General features: G+C 41.0%; 2 protein-coding genes across 3 annotated transcripts in view; one reads left to right on the top strand and one right to left on the bottom strand.

Annotated features, from left to right (window-relative positions):
• The window catches only part of LOC146389750 (neural cell adhesion molecule 2-like), a 631716-nt gene that overhangs the window by 521592 nt on the left and 82949 nt on the right, over positions 1–27175 (bottom strand). The gene's annotated exons all lie outside the window — the stretch shown is intronic.
• Positions 5068–27175, top strand: part of LOC146389755 (uncharacterized) — a 49535-nt gene continuing 27427 nt past the window's right edge. The window contains exons 1-2 of one of the 2 annotated variants that reach the window (XM_084912579.1): positions 5068–5345; positions 27066–27169. In XM_084912579.1, the coding sequence (XP_084768705.1) occupies positions 27152–27169 (18 nt within the window). In that variant the 5' untranslated portion in view covers positions 5068–5345; positions 27066–27151. Of the gene's footprint in view, positions 5346–15736; positions 27170–27175 lie in introns of those variants that run through there. The other variant, XM_084912586.1, reaches the window with a different exon arrangement.

The following is a 27175-nucleotide window of genomic DNA, read 5'->3' as shown; positions in this document are numbered from 1 at the left end:
TAGAGCTGGGTGTCATCTGCATAGCAGTGAAAATGTATAGAATAGAATAGAATAATCCTTTAATTGTCCCACAAGGGGAAATTTGGTATGCTATGTCTTCTAATGATACTGCCTAAGGGAAGCATGTATAATGTAAACAGAATTGGTCCTAGCACTGAACCCTGTGGAACACCATAATTAACCTCAGTGTGTGAAGAGGACTCTCCATTTACATGTACAAATTGGAGTCTATTAGATAGATATGATACAAACCACTGCAGCACAGTACCTGTAATACCTACAGCATGTTCTAAACGCTCTAATAGGATATTATGGTCAACAGTATCGAACGCTGCACTGAGGTCTAGCAGGACAAGCACAGAGGTGAGTCCACTGTCAGAGGCCATAAGAAGATCATTTGTAACCTTCACTAAAGCTGTTTCTGTGCTGTGATGAGCTCTGAAACCTGACTGAAACTCTTCAAATAAGCCATTCCTCTGGAGATGATCTGTTAGCAGTTTGACAACTACTCTTTCAAGGATTTTTGATATGAAAGGAATGTTGGAGATTGGCCTATAATTAGCTAAGATTGCTGGGTCTAGAGATGCTCTTTAAGTAAAGGTTTAACTACAGCCAGCTTGAAGGCCTGTGGTACATAGCTGATTATTAGAGATAGGTTGATCATATTTAAGATCGAAGAATTAATTAATGGCAGGACTTCTTTGAGCAGTTTTGTAGGAATGGGGTCTAAAAGACACGTTGATGGTTTGGAGGAAGTAATTATTGAAGTTAACTCAGAAAGATCAATTGGAGAAAAAGAGTCTAACTTAACATCAATGGTACTAAGAGTAGCTGTAGATAATAATACATCTGTGGGATGATTATTGGTAATTTTTTCTCTAATGATAAAAAGATCAATTGGAGAAAAAGAGTTATTTTATTTGTGAAGAAGTTCATGAAGTCATTACTAGTTAACGTTAAAGGGATGGTTGGCTCAACAGAGCTCTGACTCTTTGTCAGCCTGGCTACAGTGCTGAAGAGAAACCTGGGGTTGTTTTTATTTTCTTCAATCAGTGACGAATAGTAAGATGTTCTGGCTTTGCGGAGGGCTTTCTTATAAAGCAACAAACTATTTCTCCAGGCTAAATGATGATCCTCTAAATTTGTGACACGCCATTTCCTCTCCATATTACGAGTCATCTGCTTTAGGCTACGTGTTTGAGAATTATACCACGGAGTCAGGTACTTCTGATTAGAGACCTTAGTTTTCACCGGAGCTACAGTATCCAGAGTCGTACGTAGTGAGGAGGTAAAATTATTAACAAGATAATCGACCTCTGTTGGAGTAGTATTCAGATAGCTGCTCTGCTCTATGTTGGTACAGGGCATTGAAGATGATAACAGTGGGTGGATTATATTCTTAAACTTTCAGAAAGACATCTACTGTGATAAAATCTACTCTCCACTGCTGTGTAATCAATTATTGTAAATGTAAATGTTATCAGGAAATGATCAGACAGGAGAGGGTTTTCAGGAAACACTGTTAAATGTTCAGTTTCTATGCCATATGTTAAAACAAGATCTAGAGTGTGATTAAAGTGGTGGGTGGGTTCTTTTACATTTTGAGAGAAGCCAATTGAGTCTAATAAGAGATTAAATGCCATGTTGAGGCTGTCATTTGTAGCATCTACATGGATGTTAAAATCACCCACGATAATTATTTTATCTGAGCTGAGCACTAAATTAGATATAAAGTCTGAGAAATCAGACAGAAACTCTGTGTAGGGCCCAGGTGGACAATAGATGATAACAATTAAGACTGGTTTCTGAGTTTTACAGCTGGGGTGGACAAGGTTAAGCATCAGGCTTTCAAATGAATTAAAAGTCTGTCTTGGTTTTTCATTAATTAATAGGCTGGTGTGAAAAATTGCTGCCACACCGCCCCCTCGGCCTGTGCTTCAAGATTTCTGGTTAGAATGACTCAGGGGTGTTGATTCATTTAAACGAACATAATCATCCTCCTGCAACCAGGTTTCTGTAAGGCAGAGTAAATCAATTTGTTGATCAATTATTAAGTCATGTACTAACAGAGACTTGGAGGAGAGAGACCTAATATTTAATAATCCACATTTCACTGTTTTACTCTTTGGTTCAGATGTGAATACTGTATTGTTCTTTCTTTGTGATTGTTTATGTTTAAGTTGTTTGTTGCTGGTTTTAGTTTGTTTTTTGTCTGTTTGGGAGCTGACACAGTCTCTATGGAGATGGGTTTTTTTTTTTGGGGGGGGGGGGGGGGGGGGTAGCAGGAGGAGAGAAGCTGCAGAGAGGCGTGTAAGACTGCAACTCTGCTTCCTGGTCCCAACTCTGGATAGTCATATTTTGGGGGGTTTAATAAATTTGTCCATATTTCTAGAAATGAGAGCTGCTCCATCCAAAGTGGGTCTCTCCTAAGAAGACCAGGTTTCCTCCAGAAGGTTTGCCAATTATCTATGAAGCCCACATCGTTTCTGGGACACCACTCAGACAGCCAGCAATTTAAGGAGAACATGCGGCTAAACATGTCACTCCTGGTCTGACTGGGGAGGTGACCAGAGAAAACTACAGAGTCCAACATTGTTTTGGCAAAGTTACACACTGATTCTATATTGATTTTAGTGACCTCCGATTGGCGTAACCAGGTGTCATTACTGCAATATGTCATTAAAAACTTTTAAAAGGGCTGATTCAGTGCTATGAAAGGGTTTAAAAATAGATTGGAAAACCTGTAAAACATTTTGCTTTTCCAGGAAGGTCATTCATTGACTGTGAACTCTCTTTTCAAGAATTTTGGAAAGAAAAGGTAGTTAGAAGATAGGCCTGTAATTTGCAAGATTCGTAGGATCAAGAACAGGTTTTTAATCAGGAGTTTGACTACAGCATGTTTACAATCTTTAGGGACTACACCTGACATCAAACTATGGTTTACCAGCTGGAGAACCAAAGGTCCAACTGTAGGCAACACCTCTTATAAGAGTCGAGGAGGGACAGCATCATTTGGAGACCCTGAAGGCTTAAAACGATCAACAGTCTCCTTTAAAGAGGACAAAGTCAACGGCTCAAACCCCTCAAAGACAGCAGAGCAGGAAGCAGAGACTGATGGTCTGAGCACAAGGAGAGACCTTCTCAATTAAAAAAGTGTAAAAAACTTTCACAGGTTGCAGAGAAGGGCTCGATACAGTCAGTATGTGGTGCACTAAGAACAGAGTTAATAGTTTTAAATAAAACATGCGAGTTGTGACAGTTTGAAAGAATAATGTCAGATAAGTGTTTTCTTTTGGCATCTTTTACAGGTTTTTGATATTGACGCTAACATTCCTTTAGTATCGGGAATGACACTTGTAATTTGTCCTTTTTCCACGTGTGCTCAGCTCAACGGCACTCATGTCAGACAGCTCGGGTCGTGTCGTTCAGCCACTAATTGGTGCTGCTCGGGGCAAAGTCGGGGCTGTATCAAGACACGAGGACTAAACCCCAATTCAACCAGACCCAGAACTGATCTGGAATTAAAACTGGACTACAACAGTTTAAAATCAGGACTACTTAGGATTTAACCAAGACAGAACCAGAATCAGAACTAGATGATAGTAGCACTAAAAATCATCATAGACCTGCACTACACTTTTTTTTTAATTCTACCAAAGTACACTATTTAGATTGAGAAAAGTTTATATAATTATTTAGCCTTGTTGTGCAAATAAGCCTGCATAACTTAATAAATGTAGAATTTGAAAAATAACAAACCTAAAAAGAAACACTAGGTATGAGATACATGAGTACCTATGATACAGTGATACTTTTGGTAAACAACCATTTGACTACCATGTGTGTCTCACCTGCTCTTGTTCCATCTCTGTTCTGTCCTCATTCTCCATCTCCCTCCACTCTCTCCCTCTCTCTCTCTCTCTGTTCCTCTCTCTCCCTCTCTATTCCTCTCTCCCTCTTTGTGCTGACAATCAAGCCAAACACCAACATCATCAAATATACAGCTGAAACCAGATATTTACATACTCTTCAGATAGGAGAGGAGAGATGCATCAGTACAAACTGTTTCATCCTTTAAACCTAAACTCTGTGAACAGTTGACTGTTCGATGTGCTAAAGAACAGAAAACATTATTTCCCATCAGACCATGAGCAACATTCAGGCATGTAACACAGTAACACTTTTATTTTTTACATATTCAGCAGAAAGAGTTAGCTGTGTGCACTATAAAAAAAAAAAGAACCGTAATTCATTTCTGCTTGGTTTCACATAAACTGTATTATTAAGGAAAAATAAGTGGGGCTCACCTCAAAACAATCAGTATAAGATCTGACTGGAGAGTTTTAGGACAGAGCCAAACTTTTGGAACTGAAATAACAACTTTGAGCGGATCAGAGACTTGTTTTGATAACATCTCCCCCTAAAACAATAAACTGTCCTCACTATCACAACCACAGCAGGAACAAGACAGGATTCTGTGGTAGATGTTTTGCAATTTGTAGTAAATTGTGCGCCACAGACTTTGTAATTTACATTTGTGTCACTCATTTAAATCTTCTTCTCCTGAAAGTGAAACTCTTACAAACACATATGTCATAACTTCAGTCACAAACTGACACTGAGTCTCTTCAGTAAATCCAGCAGCTTTTTAACATCAAAAGACGTCTTTGAGCTGCTGCAGATGTTAGTAAATCTGACCCTAAAGGTTCCTTCTTCTTTAAAATTCAAACTTTGTAATGAAAGGATATTTTTAACAGGCTGTTCTCGTTTATATGACCTCCATAAAACAACAGGGTTAGAACACATTGTGACGAAGTAAGATGTTTGTTTTGTAGTCCATCTTCTGCACAATGTAGTTTCAACAGGCGGACATCCGGTGTCACATCGCTCCTCTCTTTCCCTGAGTCCTTATCAAATCTCCTTCCCACGATGACGTTTTCATCGAGGCCAAGGAAAAGAGTTTAGGAAAAGGAGATAGGCGCTACTTTTGAAATAACACCCCACGTGGTTACCTTGTGAAGCTCGGTCACGTGACCGCACAGCAACAAATCACAGCAGAGCCGGAAAAGGAAGCAGAGCAAAGTGTCTGTGCAGGAGAGGAGAGGAGAGTCGAGCAGAGAGAGCCGCTTTTTCATGAAACGGGAGTAAAGTAGTGAACTTACAGGAACATATACCACTACCAACGTTTGGATCGATGTCTGCATCGATCTGCACACCCTTGTCTCCTGGATCGTAGCTGTAATCAGCGAGAACCACGTGGGTCTCTGCTCCCTGATCTGTTTCCTGTTTGGAAAGACTTCCAGCTTCATCACGGAGTTTCTCTCGGTTTGTGGGCTCATCTAAAGGTAAGCACCGAGCTAACTTTAATGCGGGTTCAGTTTATGTTGAGTTTAGCTCTGTTGAGAATAATAGATTGCTTGGTATACATTGGAGTTAGACAGACTGTAGAGTTTGTGATTGCTTGCAACATTATGAAATGGCGGTTGCTAGGGGGTAAGAATGCATATAGAAAAATAGTCTTGGAATATGAACAAAAAGATGGGCTGCAGGGCAGGAGAACAGCCAACCCCCAGGACAGGAAGCCACAGGTACAAGCCTGGGGGAGGGAAATCAGCCGTCAGAATAGGACTTCATAGGATAATCTCCAGATGCATCTGTATTTTATTGTCTTCCAGCGCAAATAAAGACGTCTGATAAAATAAAGACACTGTTTAGTCTTAATGTTTATTACGTATTATACACAAATGCAATAAGCAGCAGTTGCTATAGGCATCTGGAAGCACCTGTATATACCATTCTAACATGTGATTAACTATTAGTTACTCAGTGTCACTCTTTCTATGCAAAACTAAGCAACTGAAAATAATCAATACTGCCTTAAAAGTGCACATATGTAATTTATATAATTATGTCACTACATCTGATTAGAGTAACATTAAGCAGTTTTATATTACACAGAACAACCACAACAGAGCTCTACAATTAATAACATCTAATATCAGCTACTCTGACAATGAGCTGAACATCACTAATCATTACCGGTGCCTTTTTTTGAGTCTCTCTGCTTTCCTCTCAATTTCTGTACATTATTTAAAAGTCTTAATAAAGTGACCTTTTTTCTATATTGGCAATGTACATCTCTGTTTAGAGCTGTTCGCACTAAAGTAAAAAGCACCATCACTTCATGCGGATACCCTTTCGGCGCCAGCTGCAGTCACAAGGCTGGAGCCGAACAAAAACACCCTGATAACGACTGTGTTTAATCTGTTCCTTCCCATTCCATGCAAGGCCACCTGGATTGGCTGGAAGACTGTTTACTTAGCCTAGGAGGGCGAAGGACACTGTCTCAGCTGAATTCTGGACACTGTCTCAGCTGAATTCTGGACACGCACACACATACAAATACACTGATATGCACACACTCATCCCCCCTCCCTTTCCAAAGTTCTTCGATGCTTGTTCCCTCCAGAGGCGGAGGCAGACATTTGATACACCCGGGGCTTAGCCCTAATGGGTAGTATGCATGTGGGATTGGGGGAGGGGGGGTAGAAATGACTGAAAGATTAATAGCCTCTGTGTTGAGTTTTGTTAAAAAAAGAATGACTTCATATAGGGGAAAATATATATCACATATGCAGGACACCTTAAACTAGTTTTTTAATTAAATGGCCTGTATTTGAATAGCACTTTTTACTAGTCCCCCCTAGGGACCCCAAAGCGCTTTACACACCCAGTCATCCACCCATTCACACACTGGTGTAGGCAAGCTACAGTTGTAGCCACAGCTGCCCTGGGGCAGGCTGACAGAAGCGAGGCTGCCATACCGCCTTCTGGCCAACACCAGTAGGCGGTAGGTGAAGTGTCTTGCCCAAGGACACAACAACCGAGACTGTCCAAGCCGGGCCTCGAACCGGCAACCTTCCGATTACAAGGCGAACTCCCAACTCTTGAGCCACGATCCTCCAACTTTGTTCTGCCTTGCTGTGGCAGAACAAAGTTGGGGCTGTATCAAGACACGAGGACTAAACCCCAATTCAACCAGACCCAGAACTGATCTGGAATTAAAACCGGACTACAACAGTTTAAAATCAGGACTACTTAGGATTTAACCAAGACAGAACCAGAATCAGAACTAGATGATAGTAGCACTAAAAATCATCATAGACCTGCACTACACTTATTTTTTAATTCTACCAAAGATTGAGAAAAGTTAATATAATTATTTAGCCTTGTTGTGCAAACAAGCCTGCATAACTTAATAAATATAGAATTTGAAAAATAACAAACCTAAAAAGAAACACTAGGTATGAGATACATGAGTACCTATGATACAGTGATACTTTTGGTAAACAACCATTTGACTACCATGTGTGTCTCACCTGCTCTTGTTCCATCTCTGTTCTGTCCTCATTCTCCATCTCTCTCCCTCTCTCTCCCTCTCTGTTCCTCTCTCTCTCTTGCTGTTCCTCCATCTCCCTCTCTATTCCTCAATCTCCTTCTCTGTTCCTCTCTCTCCCTCTCTATTCCTCCATCTCCCTCTCTGTTCCTCTTTCTCCCTCTTTGTGCTGATAATCAAGCCAAACACCAACATCATCAAATATACAGTTGAAACCAGATATTTACATACTCTTCAGATAAAAACAGATACACTTTTTAATTGTAACATCAAATCAGACTAAATTTTTTTTAGATTGATAAATATAAAAAAACACATTTTTTAACTTTAAGAGTAAAGAGAGAAACTATCTGTATTTCTTAATTGTAAATGGCACCAAATTGTATTCAAAATTGAGCCACACTTATGGAGCTCCACAATCCTTTTCCTGGTGTTTTGGTTGACATCTCTTGATTTTCCCATGTCAAAGAAACAGGCTCTGTGTTTTGCCTTATATGCATCCACAGGTGTGCCACCAATTTACTCACATGGACTCTACTAACCTATCAGAAGCTTCTTCAGCTCAGAATGGAATCGTCTGCAGTTTTCTTATTAATTAACAATAAACTTAGTGTATATGTACTCCTAAATATGATGAAAGTGATAAAAAATAGACAGCTCTGTCTCTCTTTATTCTGACATTTAACTAATTCAAAAGATATTTCAATATTTATTTATCGAAAACAAAACAAGTTTACTCTAAATTGATGCTGTACAGTAAAAAAATCTTCTTGTGTTTTCCACAAAGTGTATGTAAATATCTGGTTTAAACTGTGAATATACTGCTGTGTATTGAAGTTCCTCTTGTTTTGCACAGAAATATACTATACAACATACAAAGCATAATATACAGGGAGTGCAGAATTATTAGGCAAATGAGTATTTTGTCCACATCATCCTCTTCATGTATGTTGTCTTACTCCAAGCTGTATAGGCTCAAAAGCCTACTACCAATTAAGCATATTAGGTGATGTGCATCTCTGTAATGAGAAGGGGTGTGGTCTAATGACATCAACACCCTATATCAGGTGTGCATAATTATTAGGCAACGTCCTTTCCTTTGGCAAAATGGGTCAAAAGAAGGACTTGACAGGCTCAGAAAAGTCAAAAATAGTGAGATATCTTCCAGAGGGATGCAGCAGTCTCAAAATTGCAAAGCTTCTGAAGCGTGATCATCGAACAATCAAGCGTTTCATTCAAAATAGTCAACAGGGTCGCAAGAAGCGTGTGGAAAAACCAAGGCGCAAAATAACTGCCCATGAACTGAGAAAAGTCAAGCGTGCAGCTGCCAAGATGCCACTTGCCACCAGTTTGGCCATATTTCAGAGCTGCAACATCACTGGAGGGCCCAAAAGCACAAGGTGTGCAATACTCAGAGACATGGCCAAGGTAAGAAAGGCTGAAAGACGACCACCACTGAACAAGACACACAAGCTGAAACGTCAAGACTGGGCCAAGAAATATCTCAAGACTGATTTTTCTAAGGTTTTATGGACTGATGAAATGAGAGTGAGTCTTGATGGGCCAGATGGATGGGCCCGTGGCTGGATTGGTAAAGGGCAGAGAGCTCCAGTCTGACTCAGACGCCAGCAAGGTGGAGGTGGAGTACTGGTTTGGGCTGGTATCATCAAAGATGAGCTTGTGGGGCCTTTTCGGGTTGAGGATGGAGTCAAGCTCAACTCCCAGTCCTACTGCCAGTTTCTGGAAGACACCTTCTTCAAGCAGTGGTACAGGAAGAAGTCTGCATCCTTCAAGAAAAACATGATTTTCATGCAGGACAATGCTCCATCACACGCGTCCAAGTACTCCACAGCGTGGCTGGCAAGAAAGGGTATAAAAGAAGTAAAACTAATGACATGGCCACCTTGTTCACCTGATCTGAACCCCATTGAGAACCTGTGGTCCATCATCAAATGTGAGATTTACAAGGAGGGAAAACAGTACACCTCTCTGAACAGTGTCTGGGAGGCTGTGGTTGCTGCTGCACGCAATGTTGATGGTGAACAGATCAAAACACTGACAGAATCCATGGATGGCAGGCTTTTGAGTGTCCTTGCAAAGAAAGGTGGCTATATTGGTCGCTGATTTGTTTTTGTTTTGTTTTTGAATGTCAGAAATGTATATTTGTGAATGTGGAGATGTTATATTGGTTTCACTGGTAAAAATAAATAATTGAAATGGGTATATATTTGTTTTTTGTTAAGTTGCCTAATAATTATGCACAGTAATAGTCACCTGCACACACAGATATCCCCCTAAAATAGCTAAAACTAAAAACAAACTAAAAACTACTTCCAAAAACATTCAGCTTTGATATTAATGAGTTTTTTGGGTTCATTGAGAACATGGTTGTTGTTCAATAATAAAATTATTCCTCAAAAATACAACTTGCCTAATAATTCTGCACTCCCTGTATAAAATAACATCTACCAGAGTTTTTTCTTTGAAAGAAGCCCCTTATGTCCATTCTTGTATATCAGTAGATTACTGAAACCGATTTATTTAGCCGTGGAGGGTAACAACTGAAAAAATGAAATAAACACACATGTAAGCTAAGACTCTCTAAAGAAACAGCATTGTTGTTGATCGGCTTTTCATTTCGCCATTTGTTGATTCACTTGAAGAGCAAGTAACGTAATATGGGTCAAGCGATCAGTTTGATATCAATCTTTCGTGATACACCGTCATATTTACATTATTTGTACAGTACGAATGATTTGCTTTGGTACCTGGTTGAACTTTAGTTCTCCTCTGTCTGACTGGCTGCGTTTCTCCATCAGCGCACTCGCATCGCAGGCAGCAGCTCCCCCCGCCACCTCGCTCAGTCGCTCATTGTCTGAGCTCAGATCATACCAATATTAGGAGGATTTATGCACAGTCGTAAATTCCCACAGTGTGCGCTATGTGTTTCGAATATTGTGTGTAGTTTTTGTTTTATACAGTTGTCAGCCAGGCATCTAACTATGAAACAATTACACTCCAAAAGACCCGGGCTTCTGAAAAAACAACCCGGGCTTAAGCCCAGTAAGCCGCCTCCCGCTCCGCCACTAGTTCCCTCCTGGGAACACGGCGGGTCTGAGCCCGCGCTGGAATGGTAGCGCTGGGCAGGATGGCTGCTGTGTTTGCTTCGGATTACTCCTCACCCCCCACCCGACCCTGTGGCTTGTCACCAATGACTGTATAAAAGATGGACGACGCGACACCGCCTCCTCCCATTGTGCAAAAATGAAGCCGGAATATTCCGCTTGTGGAGGCTGCCATCTTGCATTTTTGGAGCCAGAGTCTGCACAGTAGTGACTTGAGGTGGAGCAACTGCGTCACGCTCCCGCCCACACACCCGCTGGACATGACCGCAAACACGCCCCCCTACACTTTTTACGTAGCCCGGCTGCTCCAGTTTTTTTGCTGATGGGTTTACCGCGACTGACGACTTGTTAAATTAAGGTAAATACAACCATGTCACTGTTATGAAAAAGACACACAGCTTAACATCTTATAGTTCTACAACATCTAAAATCACTCTGTTGTTAATTCGTTTGCTAGATTAGCCGCTAGCATACGCAATGTGTTGGGGGCTTGTTGCTAGCTAGTTAGCGATGCTATACACCTGTTACTCTAGTCTGTATTATGTAATCATTCAGCACTCCTTAGGTTTTGTTATACATTTTAGACAGCAATAAGATCAGCTACACACTCCACAGAGGCCCAGAGTTACTCTTAATATCAAAAATGTAATGCTGTCCTTCGAGATTTTAGCATTTAAGACTGTGAGTGTAATGGATTTAAAACTGTTTAAATCTTCAGAACCGTCTACAGTCAGGTAACATGGAAACTTTAAAAACAGCAGCAGAAGGTTTCAGTAGTGTAGTCTAATTTGTTCTTTTCATTTAATAATAGAGTCTATATTCTATCAACAGCTACATTCACCCTGGGGAGAAACTAGTGAGGCTGACCATGAGGACTAAGCTGGGTTTCTGGGTCCAGAGGTTTGAAGAAACGTCTTTCCTTTCTTTCATCATCACAGCTGTCCTGTGTCAGATGTTCTGTTGACCCACTGAGAGAGGCTTATGGGCAGAAATCTGTGCCATCAGAAACTGAATTTGAATAAGTTAAATCTGAATTTGAATTGCTCAGATTGAATTTGAATTGTAACTTGAATAAATGCTTTTAAAAACTGAATATGAATTATCCTAAGTTGAAATTCAATTTATTGGTTTGAAAATGATCATCACTAAATTGAAATTTAATTTTATATTTTGAAAATGAATTTATTTGCTTTGAAACCGCATTTTATCCTTTAAAAATTTAGCTCTCGAATAATTTCAGATTCACTTCTCACCATTCAGTTTCAGTTCTACAATTTAATTTCAGTTCCAAAATTCAGGTTTTTGGGACTTGCATCCGGTTCCGGTTCAAGAGTAATCGAGTGCAGATTAATAGAACTACGTTTTACTAGCGGACCGAAAGTGTTACTGACAGGAATCCACAGCGTCTTGAGCTGAATTAAGACTTCAGAAGTCATTCGTCATGTCGAATGACCAGCGGATAAACTCTCAGGTTGGTAATAAATGTATTACACGTATAAGAACAAGCGTCATGTTAACAAATGATAGCCATATAGTAACTTTTATGCTTATTGTAGCTGTTAGCTAAAAATGCTAATTTAGCGTAGTTTGCCCTGAATTCAGCTTTGACAAACAAATATGATCGACTGTTTCTGGTAGAATTCCAAAGTTGTCATCTTGGACCCTCTCAGAGTACCCCCTCTGTATGCTTGCAGAGACCCCTACAGTAAGGAAACATGCAAAACGGTGTCCAAACCTTTGTATTTTAGCTTTATTTATGTCTTACACAGCATCCCAACTCTTTAGCTAAGTTAATAAGCTAAAGTGAATAGTTAGTGTAATTCATTAGTGCAGCATTACTGGATCACCTCTGTTTGAAGTGATATAATATGATATACAACTATCACTGAAACAGCAAACTCTGTAAATAAACAAACAACACTTCTCATTCTCTAAACGTTTGGCCACAGCTGTAGATTACACTATCGGTGCTTGTTCACTCTTGACAATAATTAAATTTCTAAATTCTCTTTGTGCATTTATAGGTAAACAATATCTTATATTTTATCTAAATCGCTGCTTTGTCTTTGAAAAGGTGAAGAGCCTGAGGCCGGTGACAGTCCAGTTCTACTCTAAGGCTATGTTCACACTGCAGGTGTTAATGCTCAATTCCGAGTTTTTGATCAAATCCGATTTTTTTTGTCTGCGTGTTCACACTACAAATAAAATGCGACAGCAAACGCGCTCTAGTGTGAACGCTCAAAGCGGCCCGCATGCGCAAAAGAAGACTTCACACACAATGCGCTCTGTTTAGACCCAGAGCAAACAGTATTGTTTGACAGATGGCCGTTAATATAAAGACTTCGGACTTTATGTTTCCCAATTTTTGCTTTAAGTTATTTTGTTATTTACATAATAATGTAAATAACCTAATAATGATCCTTATTGCTGTTTAAGAGAGGAGCGGTGCTTCAAAGGATAGCTGCAGATTTCTGTCAGAATCTGCAGATTATACAGTACAAATAAAATGTTCACGTTTCTCCAACATTGTCTTCCCAACAGTTTCACTGACATCTACACGGGATGGCCAGGAAGCGTTCGCAATGTCTTCTCGGGCGCTTCGCCAGCGCTGATAATTGCCATCTGTCTTGTGTCAGTGACGTAAAAGACGGATTTAATGCGACTTGACCGTTCACACAGCAGTCGCTTTCTGAAACATCGGATATGTATCGGATTCAGTACCACATACGAAAGTGACCCAGATCGGATTTGAAAGTATCGGATTTGTGCCGTTCACACTGTCATACCATGATCGGATATGGGTCGCATAGGGTCAAAAAAATCGGATTTGATGCGCTTTCGCCTGCAGTGTAACGTAGCCTGCAAGTACATCCTTACGGTGGCTCACAGGACAAGGCCACATTCCTGTCCTGCCAGAAGAGAAGAGAAACTTCAGAGTCTTCATGCAGTTCAACCACACCTGTCATATTCCATATGACAGGGGTCTCAAACTCCAGTCCTCAAGGGCCGGTGTCATGCAACTTTTCCATGTGTCCCTGGTGCAACACACCTGAATACAATTAGTGGGTCATTAGCAAGAGTATAGAACTTGACTGCATGCTGAGATGGCAACCCCTAACCCCACTCAAGTAAATTTAAGTAAATGCATGTATTTTGAAACATATACTTCTAAAATACTTTTATTGCACCATGTTCATTCACTCATGAGCTGCTGTAACATGAATCAAATGGCTGAATTGCCAACTCGGCATGCAGTCAAGTTCTATAGTCTTGCTAATGACCTACTAGGTGTGTTGCAACAGGGACACATGGAAAAGTTGCAGGACTGGAGTTTGAGACCCCTGCCGTATGGTGTTCATGCAGTTTTCTCCCCCACAGTTACAGCATGTCTGACTGCCTGTTCAGCATATGCAATAATATATGATGAGTTTAAGCATGTGATGACAAAGGCCTTCCATTATGGTGTTTGTCATCACATGTCACAGACATCTGGATGATCATTTGGAATAAACAAAAAACTAAAAACTTGTTACTTCATGTTTTATCTTTATTATTTTTCTTATTTTACATTTTTCATTGTTAGGCATTAGGTTTATTTATAGTAGTCCTTTCCAACTTCTTTCCCTCTTCCATGTTACTGTGTCAGCTTGTCAGCATCTATTTGGGGTTGGGAGTGGAAGTGCCATTAAAACCAGGAGAGGTTCTTATATTTCAGAAGAAGGGATTAATTAAAAAGAAATGACCTCAATGCCATATTTTATTTAGGAACCCTAGAGAGCACTTTGCAAAATAACACATTCTTATAATTTCACCCTCAGATGAGCCAAGCTACGACTGTCAGGGAAGGTGATGTAGGTACAGAGCATGTGAGAGTGGTTAAGTTAATGTCTCTTGTCTAGATGAAGGCACAAGAGGGATCAATGGCAAGGTGTAGAGATTCAGTATCTTCAGTCTTCAGTGGACACTCCATTTCTGGCACAAAACACCTGTAAAAGATGGTCGATTTAGGAGGTGACCCGAAAACTTCAGCCTGTCAAACATAGCAATGGAGTAGTGTGTTTAAAAAGAAAACTAATTAAGCATGCACTCAGCACCCTAAGAATTATTATGGTAGTTAAACACAGTGATAGTTGTATATCACATTATATCACTTCAAACAGAGGTGATCCAGTAGTACTGTATATAAAATATAAGATATTGTTTACCTATAAATGCACAAAGAGAATTTAGAAATTTAATTATTGTCAAGAGTGAACAAGCACTGATAGTGTAATCTACAGCTGTGGCCAAACGTTTAGAGAATGAGAAGTGTTGTTTGTTTATTTACAAAGTTTGCTGTTTCAGTGATAGTTGTATATCATATTATATCACTTCAAACAGAGGTGATCCAGTAATGCTGCACTAATGAATTACACTAACTATTCACTTTAGCTTATTAACTTAGCTAAAGAGTTGGGATGCTGTGTAAGACATAAATAAAGCTAAAATACAAAGGTTTGGACACCGTTTTGCATGTTTCCTTACTGTAGGGGTCTCTGCAAGCATACAGAGGGGGTACTCTGAGAGGGTCCAAGATGACAACTTTGGAATTCTACCAGAAACAGTCGATCATATTTGTTTGTCAAAGCTGAATTCAGGGCAAACTACGCTAAATTAGCATTTTTAGCTAACAGCTACAATAAGCATAAAAGTTACTGTATGGCTATCATTTGTTAACATGACGCTTGTTCTTATACGTGTAATACATTTATTACCAACCTGAGAGTTTATCCGCTGGTCATTCGACATGACGAATGACTTCTGAAGTCTTAATTCAGCTCAAGACGCTGTAGATTCCTGTCAGTAACACTTTCGGTCCGCTAGAAAAACGTAGTTCTATTAATCTGCACTCGACTACTCTTGAACCGGAACCGGATGTAAGTCCCAAAAAAATGAATTTTGGAACTGAAATTGAATTGTAGAACTGAAACTGAATGGTGAGAAGTGAATCTGAAATTATTCGAGAGCTAAATTTTTAAAGGATAAAATGCGGTTTCAAAGCAAATTAATTCATTTTCAAAATATAAAATTAAATTTCAATTTAGTGATGATCATTTTCAAACCAATAAATTGAATTTCAAATTAGGATAATTCATATTCAGTTTTTAAAAGCATTTATTCAAGTTACAATTCAGATTCAATCTGAGCAATTCAAATTCAGATTTAACTTATTCAAATTCAGTTTCTGATGGCACAGATTTCTGCCCATAGAGGCTTCATTCAAGAAACACCAGGAAGACCGAAGCTCATGGCATTGATCAAGCGGAACTCATCATCTTCACCAGCAGCTCCCTCACTGGGAAATCTTCAGCACTCCTCTGTAGGCCCACCCCAGAAGATGGATAAACCCAGCATTTCATGAACACTGTGATGGAGACCTTTGGTTTGTGTAACGTGTAACGTCATAAATACTCGGATACTCTCCAGGGTCTCCGGACTTTTACATAAAGATATTATATTCAGTCCTGTAGAAAGTTATATATTTAAAAATATATTATCCTCTCTGGTTACTCTGGTATGACTAACTCTGAATCACTTTATGGTAAATAACACATTATCTGAAAAAAACTGAAAGAATTCCAGATGACAAGTTTATAGTTAAACATACAAGTAATGACCTTTGATCTTCATCAGGTTTTATTTAATTGTGTCAGAGAAACTCAAACGTGCTCTTCATGCAGCTGAGTACATAAAGTGTTTAAAATGGAAGCTGTGCAGGTCTGAGATCTGCAGCTCTCTGAAACACCAAACAGGGCCATGTTAATGCTGATATATAGTGACACAGCTACATGGGTGATTAATCCTTTTGACTTTTTGTCTTTAACTTTATCAGTAAAACAGCTGCAGCTTTCACTGACAGCACATGTGGTACTTTAACCTTTGTACTGTTTTCATCAGTTAATTTTGCAGTTAACATGTGAACATGTTGGATGATCTGTCTGCTGTCATTGAGTGGTGCTGAGGTCTGAATCTGAGGGCAGCTCCTGTAATCACAAAGAGAACAGAATCATCACAAACTGAATTATAAGGTTTATCTCTTAAATCTGAAATAAAGCTGATCCTTCTGTCCTCACACACTCAGGATCTGAAGTTCTTCTCTTACATTTTTTTCAGTTCTACAGTTTAATCCATAGTTACAGATTAGTGAGGAGTTACTGAGGTACAAGCTTAAAAAAAAAATGGTGTTACTGTCTTTTACACATGTGGAGACTGAAAACATACTGTTGTTTGCACATATTTAATATTCACCTCTGCACAGGAGCTGAAGTAGAGTGCAGCCTGTTGCTTTTACAGTATAACACTTGTAATGAAAGTACAGTAATGATAATTAGTGACAGAGCAGCCCGGGACGGCAAATTTGCTCAAACTATAGAAAATGTAGTCCCACTCCACCCGATCGAAGGCCTTCTCAGCATCAAGTGACAGTAGGGCTTCAGGTGTAATCCTTTGAGGGAAGGTTATGAATTATACTTAAGACGCGTCTAATGTTGAAGAAAGAGTGTCTGCCCTTGATAAAGCCGGTTTGGTCTGTGGAGATGATTGTTGGTAACACGACCTCTAAGCGCTGTGATAAAATTTTTGCGAGAATTTTTGCATTGGTGTTTAGCAGTGAAATCGGCCAGTATGAGTTACATTGGAGAGGGTCTTTGTTCTTTTTAAGAATGAGTGAAAAAAAACCCTTCTCTCATAGTTGGAGGGAGAGTGCCAGATGAATAGGACTCCAAAAAGACTGACAGCAAAAGTGGTGCAAGTTCGTTAGAAAATGTTTTTAAAAATCCAGCTGGTCCAGGGGATTTGCCACTTTGCATTCCACCAATCGCCATCATGACCTCCTGGATAGAGAGGTCCCTTTCGAGTTTGGTAACCAGTTTCGGGTCAACTGTGGTTATACTGAGGTAACTAAAGAAACTGTCCATAGCAGACTCATCTTGGCGTGATTCTGCGGTATATAAATAAGAGTAAAATTGTTGGAAGCAGGAGTCTATTTCTGCGTGGTCGGTATGCTTTAGGCCCTGTTCATCAGCTATTTCAGAGATGAACTGTTTGGATGACTTTTGACGTATTTGATGTGCTAAGACGCTGCCAATTTTCTCTCCCTCTTCATAGAAAGTACATCTAGACTTTAGGATAGGTTGCTCCACTTGCTGTGTTGAAATAAGATCAAATTTCATTTTGAGGGTCTGACGTTCTTTAAGGATGCTTTCCGATGGTGAGTGACTGTAGTTTATATCTAGCCGCAAAATATCATCTAATAGCTGTTTCAAGTGCTCAGTGTCAGCTTTTTTTCTTGCTGCTGAAAATGAGATAATTTGGCCCCAAAGATAGGCTTTCAGTTACTCCCATATGACTGAAAAAGACATCCCAGGGGTCTGGTTTGGTTCAAGAAAGTCTCTAATCTCAGATTTTCTAAAATTCATGAATGCTTCGTTAGAGAGTAAAAGAGGATTAAAACTCCAGGGGCAGTATATGCGATTGGCACCAGGGATGTGCATTCTCATCACTAGAGGAGCATGGTCTGAAATAACAATAGATTGATAATTGCAAGTTTCAACCAGTGGAAGAGCACGTTTATCAATAAAAAAAAATCTATCCAAGAGAATGTTTTGTGGACAGGAGAGTAGTAGGAGTATGCCCTTGATGAAAGGTTATGAAAACGCCAAAAGGCAACAACGCCGTGGGATTGGAGAAAGCATGTAAAAATTTCTGCGGGTTTTGATTTAGGAGTATCCTTATTAGATCATCGGTCTAGGCTAGAAAGCACAGCTAAGATGAGATTGTGTGTTATCATATCTGCAATTTTTGAGAGTAAATTGACAAAGAAGTTTTCATCATCCCAGTTGGGAGCATAAATGCTGGCTAAAATTAATCTAAGTCCATAAAGTTGGCCAGCAACAATAATATAACGGCCCATGGGATCAAATAAAATGCTCAATACAGCAAAAGGGACGCTTTTACCAATAAGGATATCCACCCCTCTCGTCTGCGAGTTAAAGTTGGAATGGAATGTTTGGCCAACCCAACCATTCTTCAGTCTATGTTGGTCTGCTATACAAAGGTGAGTCTCCTGCAGAAAAGATATGTCAGCCTTGAGATTTTTGAGGTGTGTAAGCACCTTTTTGCGCTTAACAGGGTGATTCATAGACTTAACGTCCCAGCTTACAAAGTTGGCTGAATAACCAGTACGCTTCGCCTGTTTCTTGACAGCAGCCATAGAGTTATCTAATCAGAGAACAGCATTATGCATGAATATGCACCCCCAGACTCCAAAAGGAGAAAAAAAGAAGAAAGAAAGAAAATAGAAAAAATTATGGCAGTGTCCCAAACCCTGTCACCATGTAGAACCCGGTGACCCTGAATCCCCATCTGAACAAGACCACACATTGGAATGCTGGCATTGGGGAAACACTAGGACCAAGAAAAAAACAAGAAACAAAACTGGCAGCCGCCTGGCTATCACTCAGAATGAAATAACATAGCACCTTAATAAACACCTTAAGTAGTGCAAACGTCATTTATCCAGCCTTAACATGATGTGATATTAACGAAGTAATTACAAGTCAGTCAGGAGGGGAACGTCACCCGGCAGTTTCATTTGGTAAGATGACGTTTTTCACGTATACCATTGCCTTCTCTGGATCCAGAAACTCCTTACTCTCGCCCCTAAAAGATATACGCAGTCTCTCTGGAAACATTATTCCGTAGCGGACATCTTGACGCCCTCGAAGCAGGTTCCTCACGTCGTTAAAAGCGGAGCCAGCTTTGGCAATGCTCGCGGTGTAATCAGGGAAGATGGCCACAGGGTTCCCCTTGTGTTGCAACTGATCCTGCTCCCGGGCCTGCCGTAGCACATTGACGCAGTCTTGGTAGTAATGGAGTTTGGCGATGATAACTTGAGGTTTCCCGTTAGATCTTCTGGGAGCAAGGTCTCTATGTGAGCGGTCCACCAGGATTTCTTCATCCAGTTGCAGAACATCTTTCAATAGAGTAGAAACTGAGCTGGTCGAGCTGGAACCGGCATCCTCCGCAACACCCACAATACGAATATTGCACCTCCGCATTCTTGACTCCATATCTCCATTCTTTTCTTTTAAGCAAGCCAGCTCAGTCTGTAATCCTGCAGCCGTCTCTTGGAGGCTGACAACCTTGTCCGACCATGATGATAAACCCTCTTTCAGGTCGCTAATAGCGGACTTGACGTTGTTAATTTCTGAGCGGACTGCTGCTGTGTTGTTAGCAATCTCTGTCTTGACTTCTCTTAGTTTGTACTTGAGGGAGTCGAAATCCTCTCCAAGCACACTTGTCAGTTCTCACCTGATAATCGTGGAGATATCATCTTTCAGAGAGGAGAGGATGTCCGATTTCAGACCTTCATACTCCATTGCGGTTCCTGACTGCGAGCTAGGCGACGAGCTCCCACTTGCTTAAGTATAAGTATGCCGGCCCCTCGGGTTTAGATGCCCTTCCGGTTGTAACCACTGGTCCGTTTTTCCCCGTCGGTCACAGGTGTTACGGGGAGTGATAGTTCATTTAAATTAGCCTTTAAAAGGGGCATGGAATTGTTAAAATATAAGCTAGCCAGGTGTGAGCACAGTCCAACATGCCTTACGCCATTGTCGGCTCAGTAGCGCCCCCGAAGTCGGCGTACTTCAACAGCTCCTGAATGAAGTCTTCGGCTGCTCTCCTCGGTGTCTGTTCACAGTTTATTGTGATTCCGTTGAGAGAAGAGTGAGAGAGTGTTTGGAGAAAAACACCAACTAATCATTAGCTCAGCATGCTGGGAGAAGTTGATGGTTTGCTTGCTTGTTAAATTATTTCCATCTTGCTTTGACTGCAGATGTAACCAGACATATTCCAGCAGGATTTGTAAAAAGCGTTTTAACAGACACACAAAGCTGGAAAAGTCTAAGAAGCTTAGAAAGAAAGTGATCGGACTTGGCTAGGTGCTGTTGAGGTTCACGTCTTCTTGACCTCACCCATTCTTTTGATATCCCATACTGGGTCAGATGAGGCTGAAGTATTGTTCATCAAAGCTTTATTACCAATGCGCATTGATCCCACTACATGCAGTCACAGCAAACAACAAGTGGATCTGAGGAGCACTCCTCATACACACACCTTTATGGGCTGTATCCCAATTTAGGATCTGCAGCCGTGGAGGACGCGGTTTACGTGGGCCTCGTCCTCAAAACCGGAAGTATGAGGCTTGTGAAATTGGACGGTCTGGCCTCCATCGCGCTGCTCAGCTACTAACCGCTGGAAACGTTTCATACAGCATTGTTAAACAGAAATGAAGGAGAAAATGTTTTTGTTCATCTGTTTTTATATGAGCTTATGAGCTTTGTTTGATTTGTTGAGTATCTGAGGCTGAGACCACGGGACTGTAAAAACATGATTGTCGGGCTTCATTTCTGTACTGAACAGTCATTTTAAGATTAGCTAGTAAATAACCATTAGCTAATGTTTTTCATGAGAGTAAAGTCATCTCACTGTGGTAATGTAAATATAATATGGGAAATATTAAAGTTATTTTTATATTAATCATTATTAGTTATTACAGCAGTGAGCTTAAACTTTGTCAAATACTGAGCTTCAGTAAAGATTCAAGTTGCATTTATTTATATTTCCTATCATCTTATGGGGCGACCGTGGCTCAGGGGGTTGGGAAGCGCATCTGTCCTGGTCGTTGTGTGCTTGGGCAAGACACTTTACCCTACCGCCTACTGGTGTTGGCCAAAGGGGCCGATGGCGCGATATGGCAGCCTCGCTTCTATCAGTCTGCCGTAGCTTGCCTCCACCAGTGAGTGAATGAATAGTGGCACTGTAAAGCGCTTTGGGTGCTAAATTTGGCTCAATGCTTATATATGTGTCTAACATGAAAATGTCAGAGCAGTGATAACTGTTTCTGATAAAAATGAAGAGTAGACTGATATGTTAAATATTAGCTTATTGGGTGAGAAAATCATACCATGTCATAACTTCACAAAACAAGTTTGTTCTTGTGTATTCAGAGGTGTGTATCTGGGTGCAAGCTTCACCCATACATCAGGAACAAGAAACTCATTTCAACCCTCTGTTACATCTTATTCACTTGTTTTATAATCCAGTCATCTTTCCCTGATCTAGTCACAATCAACTAATTTGCATATCAGCTTATAACCCACTAAGTTGACAGGACAACAGAAATGCATGTTCAATATATTATCACAAAAGAAAATTTGGTCCATACAGTAAATTTCTTGTCCTGCACTAATCAAGCAGAAAGCACCTCACAATTTACTATATTAACAACTAAATTTATTGTCTGATCACTGGTTGGTCAAACCAGAATCTCTCCTCTTTTTTCCCCCTTTCACCAAAAGTTTCACATATTGTCCTGAAACCTGGAGAGTTAATTGTCAGCAGTGGATACACTCAGCATTTGATAACAAGTGTCTGTTAAATTTACACTATTTTAACACTGATGAAAGATAACAAGCTGATTTTCATTGTGTGTGTGTGTGTGTGTGTGTGTGTGTGTGTGTGTTAGTAGGCATGGTTAATGGCTGTGTGTGCAGTGGAGCTGCAGATTCAGCAGGGCATGTCCTTAAAACTGCCTTCCTTCACATTTCTCTGTTTATGTGTGTTAGTGTGTGTTTCATTTTTACCTTTGTTGCGATCCTACGGAGCCTTTCTCAACCTCCACAAGACAGTTGGCAACAGTTTTCCAACCCAATTTTCATGTGTTCTCACATTAACAACAACAGACTTCATTTTTCCTCCATGCTCTCTTCTCCCCACTTCTCACAGCTTCTTTCTCTCTCCCACATCTGCAGCAGTTCACGGTTGTGGCATGTCAGAGGCCCAGTGGGTTGTTCTTCTTCAGCTTTGCCTTTTGTCTTTCACTCTTTTGTGTCTCTTCCTTTGCCATCAACTCCCAGTATGGCAAATGTGAAACTAAGACAGTCTTCTCAAGTCCATTCACACACAGTGATGTTGCTGGTGGTTATCTAATCGAATCACTTTATCGCTTAAGTCACTTAAATAAATCAGTTTAAGCATATTTGCACTGCACAAGACACTTACACATGTGGATTGCACAACCCTGGACATTATATTTCTTCATTTCCATTTAGTACTTGTACAGCTGCTGTCATTGTTCTATATTTCTTCATATATTGTTATATATTTCTATATTGTGTATTTGTGTATTGTGTATTTTGTTGTACAGTTATTTTATTTTCAACTTTAATTTTTATATTTTACTTTATTCCTTCCCAGTTAAATTTACCCTTCATTTTAATTTTCATATTTTTTCCTATCCTATTCATAGTCTTTTTTTCTTTAGGTCACGAGCAGTTGTCTAAGCATTTCACTGCATATCATACTGTGTATGACTGTGTATGTGACAAATAAAATTTGAATTTGATTTGAATTTGAATTTGGTGAACCTCTCAGCTTGTGATTGGGAGCGCATGCTTCCGTCCAGGATGACATTTGTACGTGCTGCTGAACCCTTTAAGGTTTAAGATTTAGGGCAGTGCTGCTGTCTGTTCACCTTGTTGACTCTTGAAACCGACGCCTTTGCTCTCGAACCACATTTGTCCTCTGGGAGAGATTGATTGTCCTCGAAGCTTGTTCTTTAGTGTAAGATATACATGGGGATGAAGCTGTATAATATTCAACCAAAACACAGGCTCGGTGTGGTTCCAATTATGTTAATCTATCATTTTGCTCTGGCTGCTGTGCCGTGGAGGACATTGATCCAGTTCCGTAGTCACCTGTAATAACAGACTGAGACACTTATTTAATATCATTTTCATCACTGCTCAATAACACTTTCTCTCTCTTATTCTTCTATCCACATTTTAACACATCTCTTTCCATCACTCTCTGTTATACACACACCCACAGCACTTCTTACACACACACACAAACACACTTCTCTTTACTGCATTCCTCAGTTTCTACACACTTCATACTCCATGTTTTCTGTTCCATATTTCTGAAAGAGGAAAAAAAATCATGCAATCAAAACCTGGATCCCGGAGGGATGCCTCCTACGGCCTCACTGGCCGTACTGCTGAGCTCAGCTTTGCGGACAAGCACGTTCACCGTCCGGCCTTTTCCTTGTGGTGCAAAAGTGCTAAACTCCGTAGACTAAGGACAGAGTCCTGAAATCATGCGTCATATTCCTGAGATTTTCCTCCCAGTGGTCCATCCAAAAAAAACAAACAAAAAAACTCTTTTCTCTGTCAACATCTCTTTCTCTCACACAACCATCTTCCACACACTTGGAACTTTCAACCAGACCACGTAGAGGAATGCCTCCCACGGCTCCAGTAGCCGTTTTGCTGAGCTCAGCGTCCTTTGTACGAACACGCACGTCCACTGTTCGGCCTTTCTGCCTTTTTTAACTGGTGCAAAAGTGCTAATATACCATACACTAGAATGCCTAAATTGTTGAGCTTCTAAGATCCTGCACTTACTACTGCAACAAGGCGCAATTTCTCACACTCCAATACCCAAATTCGTGGAGTTTCTAGGACCCTGCATCTACTTGTTGCAATAATAAGGAACCGTGGCTTTTTCCCGTCGGTGTGGTTAAAAACCCTGCCCAAATCAAAGCAGCTCACCATTGCAAATCCTTTGCAGTCTGTCTCTTGGTTCGTTAAAAAATTCCTGCATGTGTGAATCGCTGAAGCACACCTCGTGGTTCCTCCCCCTTTTTTTTTTTTTGAAAACAAAGGAACGGTGGTACCTCCTCCCTCACAGAGAGAATTATGACCTTGTGTTCTGCTTGATCGTCACCTAAGGATTTACATCCCTGATAAGGAGAAGGAGTCCCACTGTGTGTTCAATGTCTCCCATTAACAATGGCCTCACTGTGTTAACATTCCACATGCATGCAAACTGGTGACAAGAGTGCTCTTACTATAGTAAAGTGAGAAAGTGATATTACTATAACTAATGTGATATGATTAAATATGTGATTAATACATGAGAAGAAAAATCTGCCTCCACAACACCTACAGGCCAGTGGACACTCTTTCACTGATGAGGATGTACACATCCTGGACAGGGAGGAGGGAGCGTGGCGTCGAGGAGGCCATTTACATGAGAAAGGAAAGACCATCTCTGAATCGAGGAGGGGGCCTAAGGGGACATCTTTCGCCGTCTTACAGTGCTGTGATTGCAGCCATTCCCCAACTCTCTGTGAATGGTACTCATGGCCATTGATCAGTGGTCTTTGATCAGTGGTCATGAGAATTTACATAATTATGATGAAGGAACTGACCTCCCAGCCCATTGTTCCTTCAGTGGTTCTAGTTACTGTTTATAAGATTGGGGAAACCTGCAGTCAGCTGAGACTGAAGAAGTCACTTGGATGAGTGACGAAACGTTTCTCCCACTAGAAAAAACGCTACGTCCAGATGAACAGAATCAGCTTTTTGAGATTTACTTACCTGGATGATTGAGCATGCATCAAGAAGAATTTAGAATGGATTACCTTGCTGAATCCTTTTAGACAAGGGACTTAGGACTAACTATCTAATCGTGTCCCACATAGGTGATGTTCTCCAGTGCCCATTGTAATGTGGTCTCTAGGGTTTTGATCAGTAACAAGACAGAACCAGACGTGGAAGCTGCAGGATGCTGGACGGGCTCAGCTGAACCTCTAGCTGTTGTGGCAGGATGCTGGACGGGCTCAGCTGAACCTCCAGCTGGCGTGGCAGGGCGAGCAGGTGCGGAGACCTCTGGCTGAGGCATGGCAGGTGACGGCATGGCAACCACAGACGGCAGGGCGGGCTCTCCAGAGCACTCAGCAGGAACTGATGGCGGAGCGGGAGCTGTGGAGTGCTGGGGTGGTTCGCCTGAACCCCCAGCAGACACTAGAAGAGGCTGCACAAACTGCCCAGTGACCCCCATGGAAGCAGCAACAGGCTCTTTGGGAGGTCCAGAGCAAAGTTAGTCCTCCAAATCAGCCTCTGGATCCAACCTGGCCTGGGTCTCAGTCCCACAGGGGCTTTGCTGAGCCTCACGGCTAGCATCTCCAGTGAAAACAGTCTTGAAACCTTACTTCTTAGAAGCATGGGTCGTGGCATGATCAATACACAGAGATGCTAGATAATTGTGCAAAGGGATAAGATGTTCTGTGGAAGACTTGGGCAGTAACTTGTCAGTCTTAGTCCTTTCATGAACATGAACAGTCTCTTCATAACCGGGCCCATGAACTGGCAAATCTGTGTTGATTTTAGTTTCCTCCTTAGAAAAAACACGCGGAATACAGTCACCCACCTCATGCTGCTGTAAGCCGCGGTGATGACGTGGACGCCGCCTCCTCCTGGAAGCCACGGTTGTGGAAGCTGGTGCTGCCATGGCTGAGGTGAATGTGGTGCTAGAAGCAGCCACTGGTTGTGTCAAGGAAAATGCAGCACTTGTCTGCTGCTGCGTCGACATGGACCTGGAGACAGGCGGGAGGCTCAACACGCCAACTTTAATTCCTGTAGCTGGTGTAGGGAGAGCTGCGTCACACAGGGCTGGAGTGATTCAGTCTGCATGCTGAGGGGCTTGCTGCTTTGGCGGTGAATGGGAAACTCCTCCAGTTGTAGCCAAAATAAAGTCTTTGTGATGCTCCGATAAGCGCTCCACAAAAAACAGGTTGGCAGCAATAATCCGACATAGCTGGACCCGAATAGATTTATTCTCCACCTCCTCCCCTTGAGCAGAGAAGATAATCCAAAATCCATGGAGCTGTGCGACGTGGACACTGTTAAGGGTTCAAATATTGAGGAGGAATACAGGTGGGATTCAAAATCACAACACTTGTCCAGGAGGGTTAGGTCAAACGATGATTTTAATGAACACACGCGTGGGGAGATGAACACTGTCACACACTCGGCGTCAATCTCCGCCCAATAATACACAAGCAGTTGTTTTTATAGCATCAGGGTATTATTTATGACGCTCCCTCATGCGTCAAGCAGATACAACCCATATGGAAAAGAAATAGTAAAAACTTATATGATTTACTCATGAAAGTGGCCACTTTCATGAGTAAATCAAAATAATAATTTTGATAAATAGATAAATTCTCCATTTGTAAAATAATTTTAGAATTCCACATTAACAAAGTGAGTTTCGAAATGTTTTTTAAAAACCTCATTACATTTCAACCATTACCATCCTAGCTCCCCTAGGATGGTAATGAGGTGCTTGAAATGTAGGTGGCTGAGTTTATACTGCTACCATTTTGACTGATCGGGACTCCGTCTTTGTGGATCAATGGAAGTCCATATATACAGGGTGTAGCATCCCCTGGGTAAAGGCGGTGATCTGCAGGGGGGTCAGGGGTTTTTCCTTTCAAGTTCTTGTAGGCAACTAATGACTTTCTTTTTGTAGTTGCTTCTGGGGTTTCACCTTGAAGCTTCATAGGTATTGTTGTCACTGAGGAGTTTAGTCATGTTTATTTGCTCTGCTTCTTTTTGTCAGGGATAAAATACATATATATACTTTTTATGTCCCAGCTGAGTAACAGGAGGAGAAGAGTGGTGGTGCAGCAGAGGAACAATTTCAGCCATTTGGACTCAGCTCAGCCACTACAGAGGAAACAATGACTTCAACACAAAAGGTGGGA

This window comes from Perissodus microlepis, chromosome 3 (genome assembly GCF_051167445.1).
Source record: "Perissodus microlepis isolate ML-2025 ecotype Zambia chromosome 3, ASM5116744v1, whole genome shotgun sequence".
Lineage (NCBI taxonomy): Eukaryota > Metazoa > Chordata > Actinopteri > Cichliformes > Cichlidae > Perissodus > Perissodus microlepis.
This window is presented reverse-complemented; position numbering and strand designations above follow the sequence as displayed.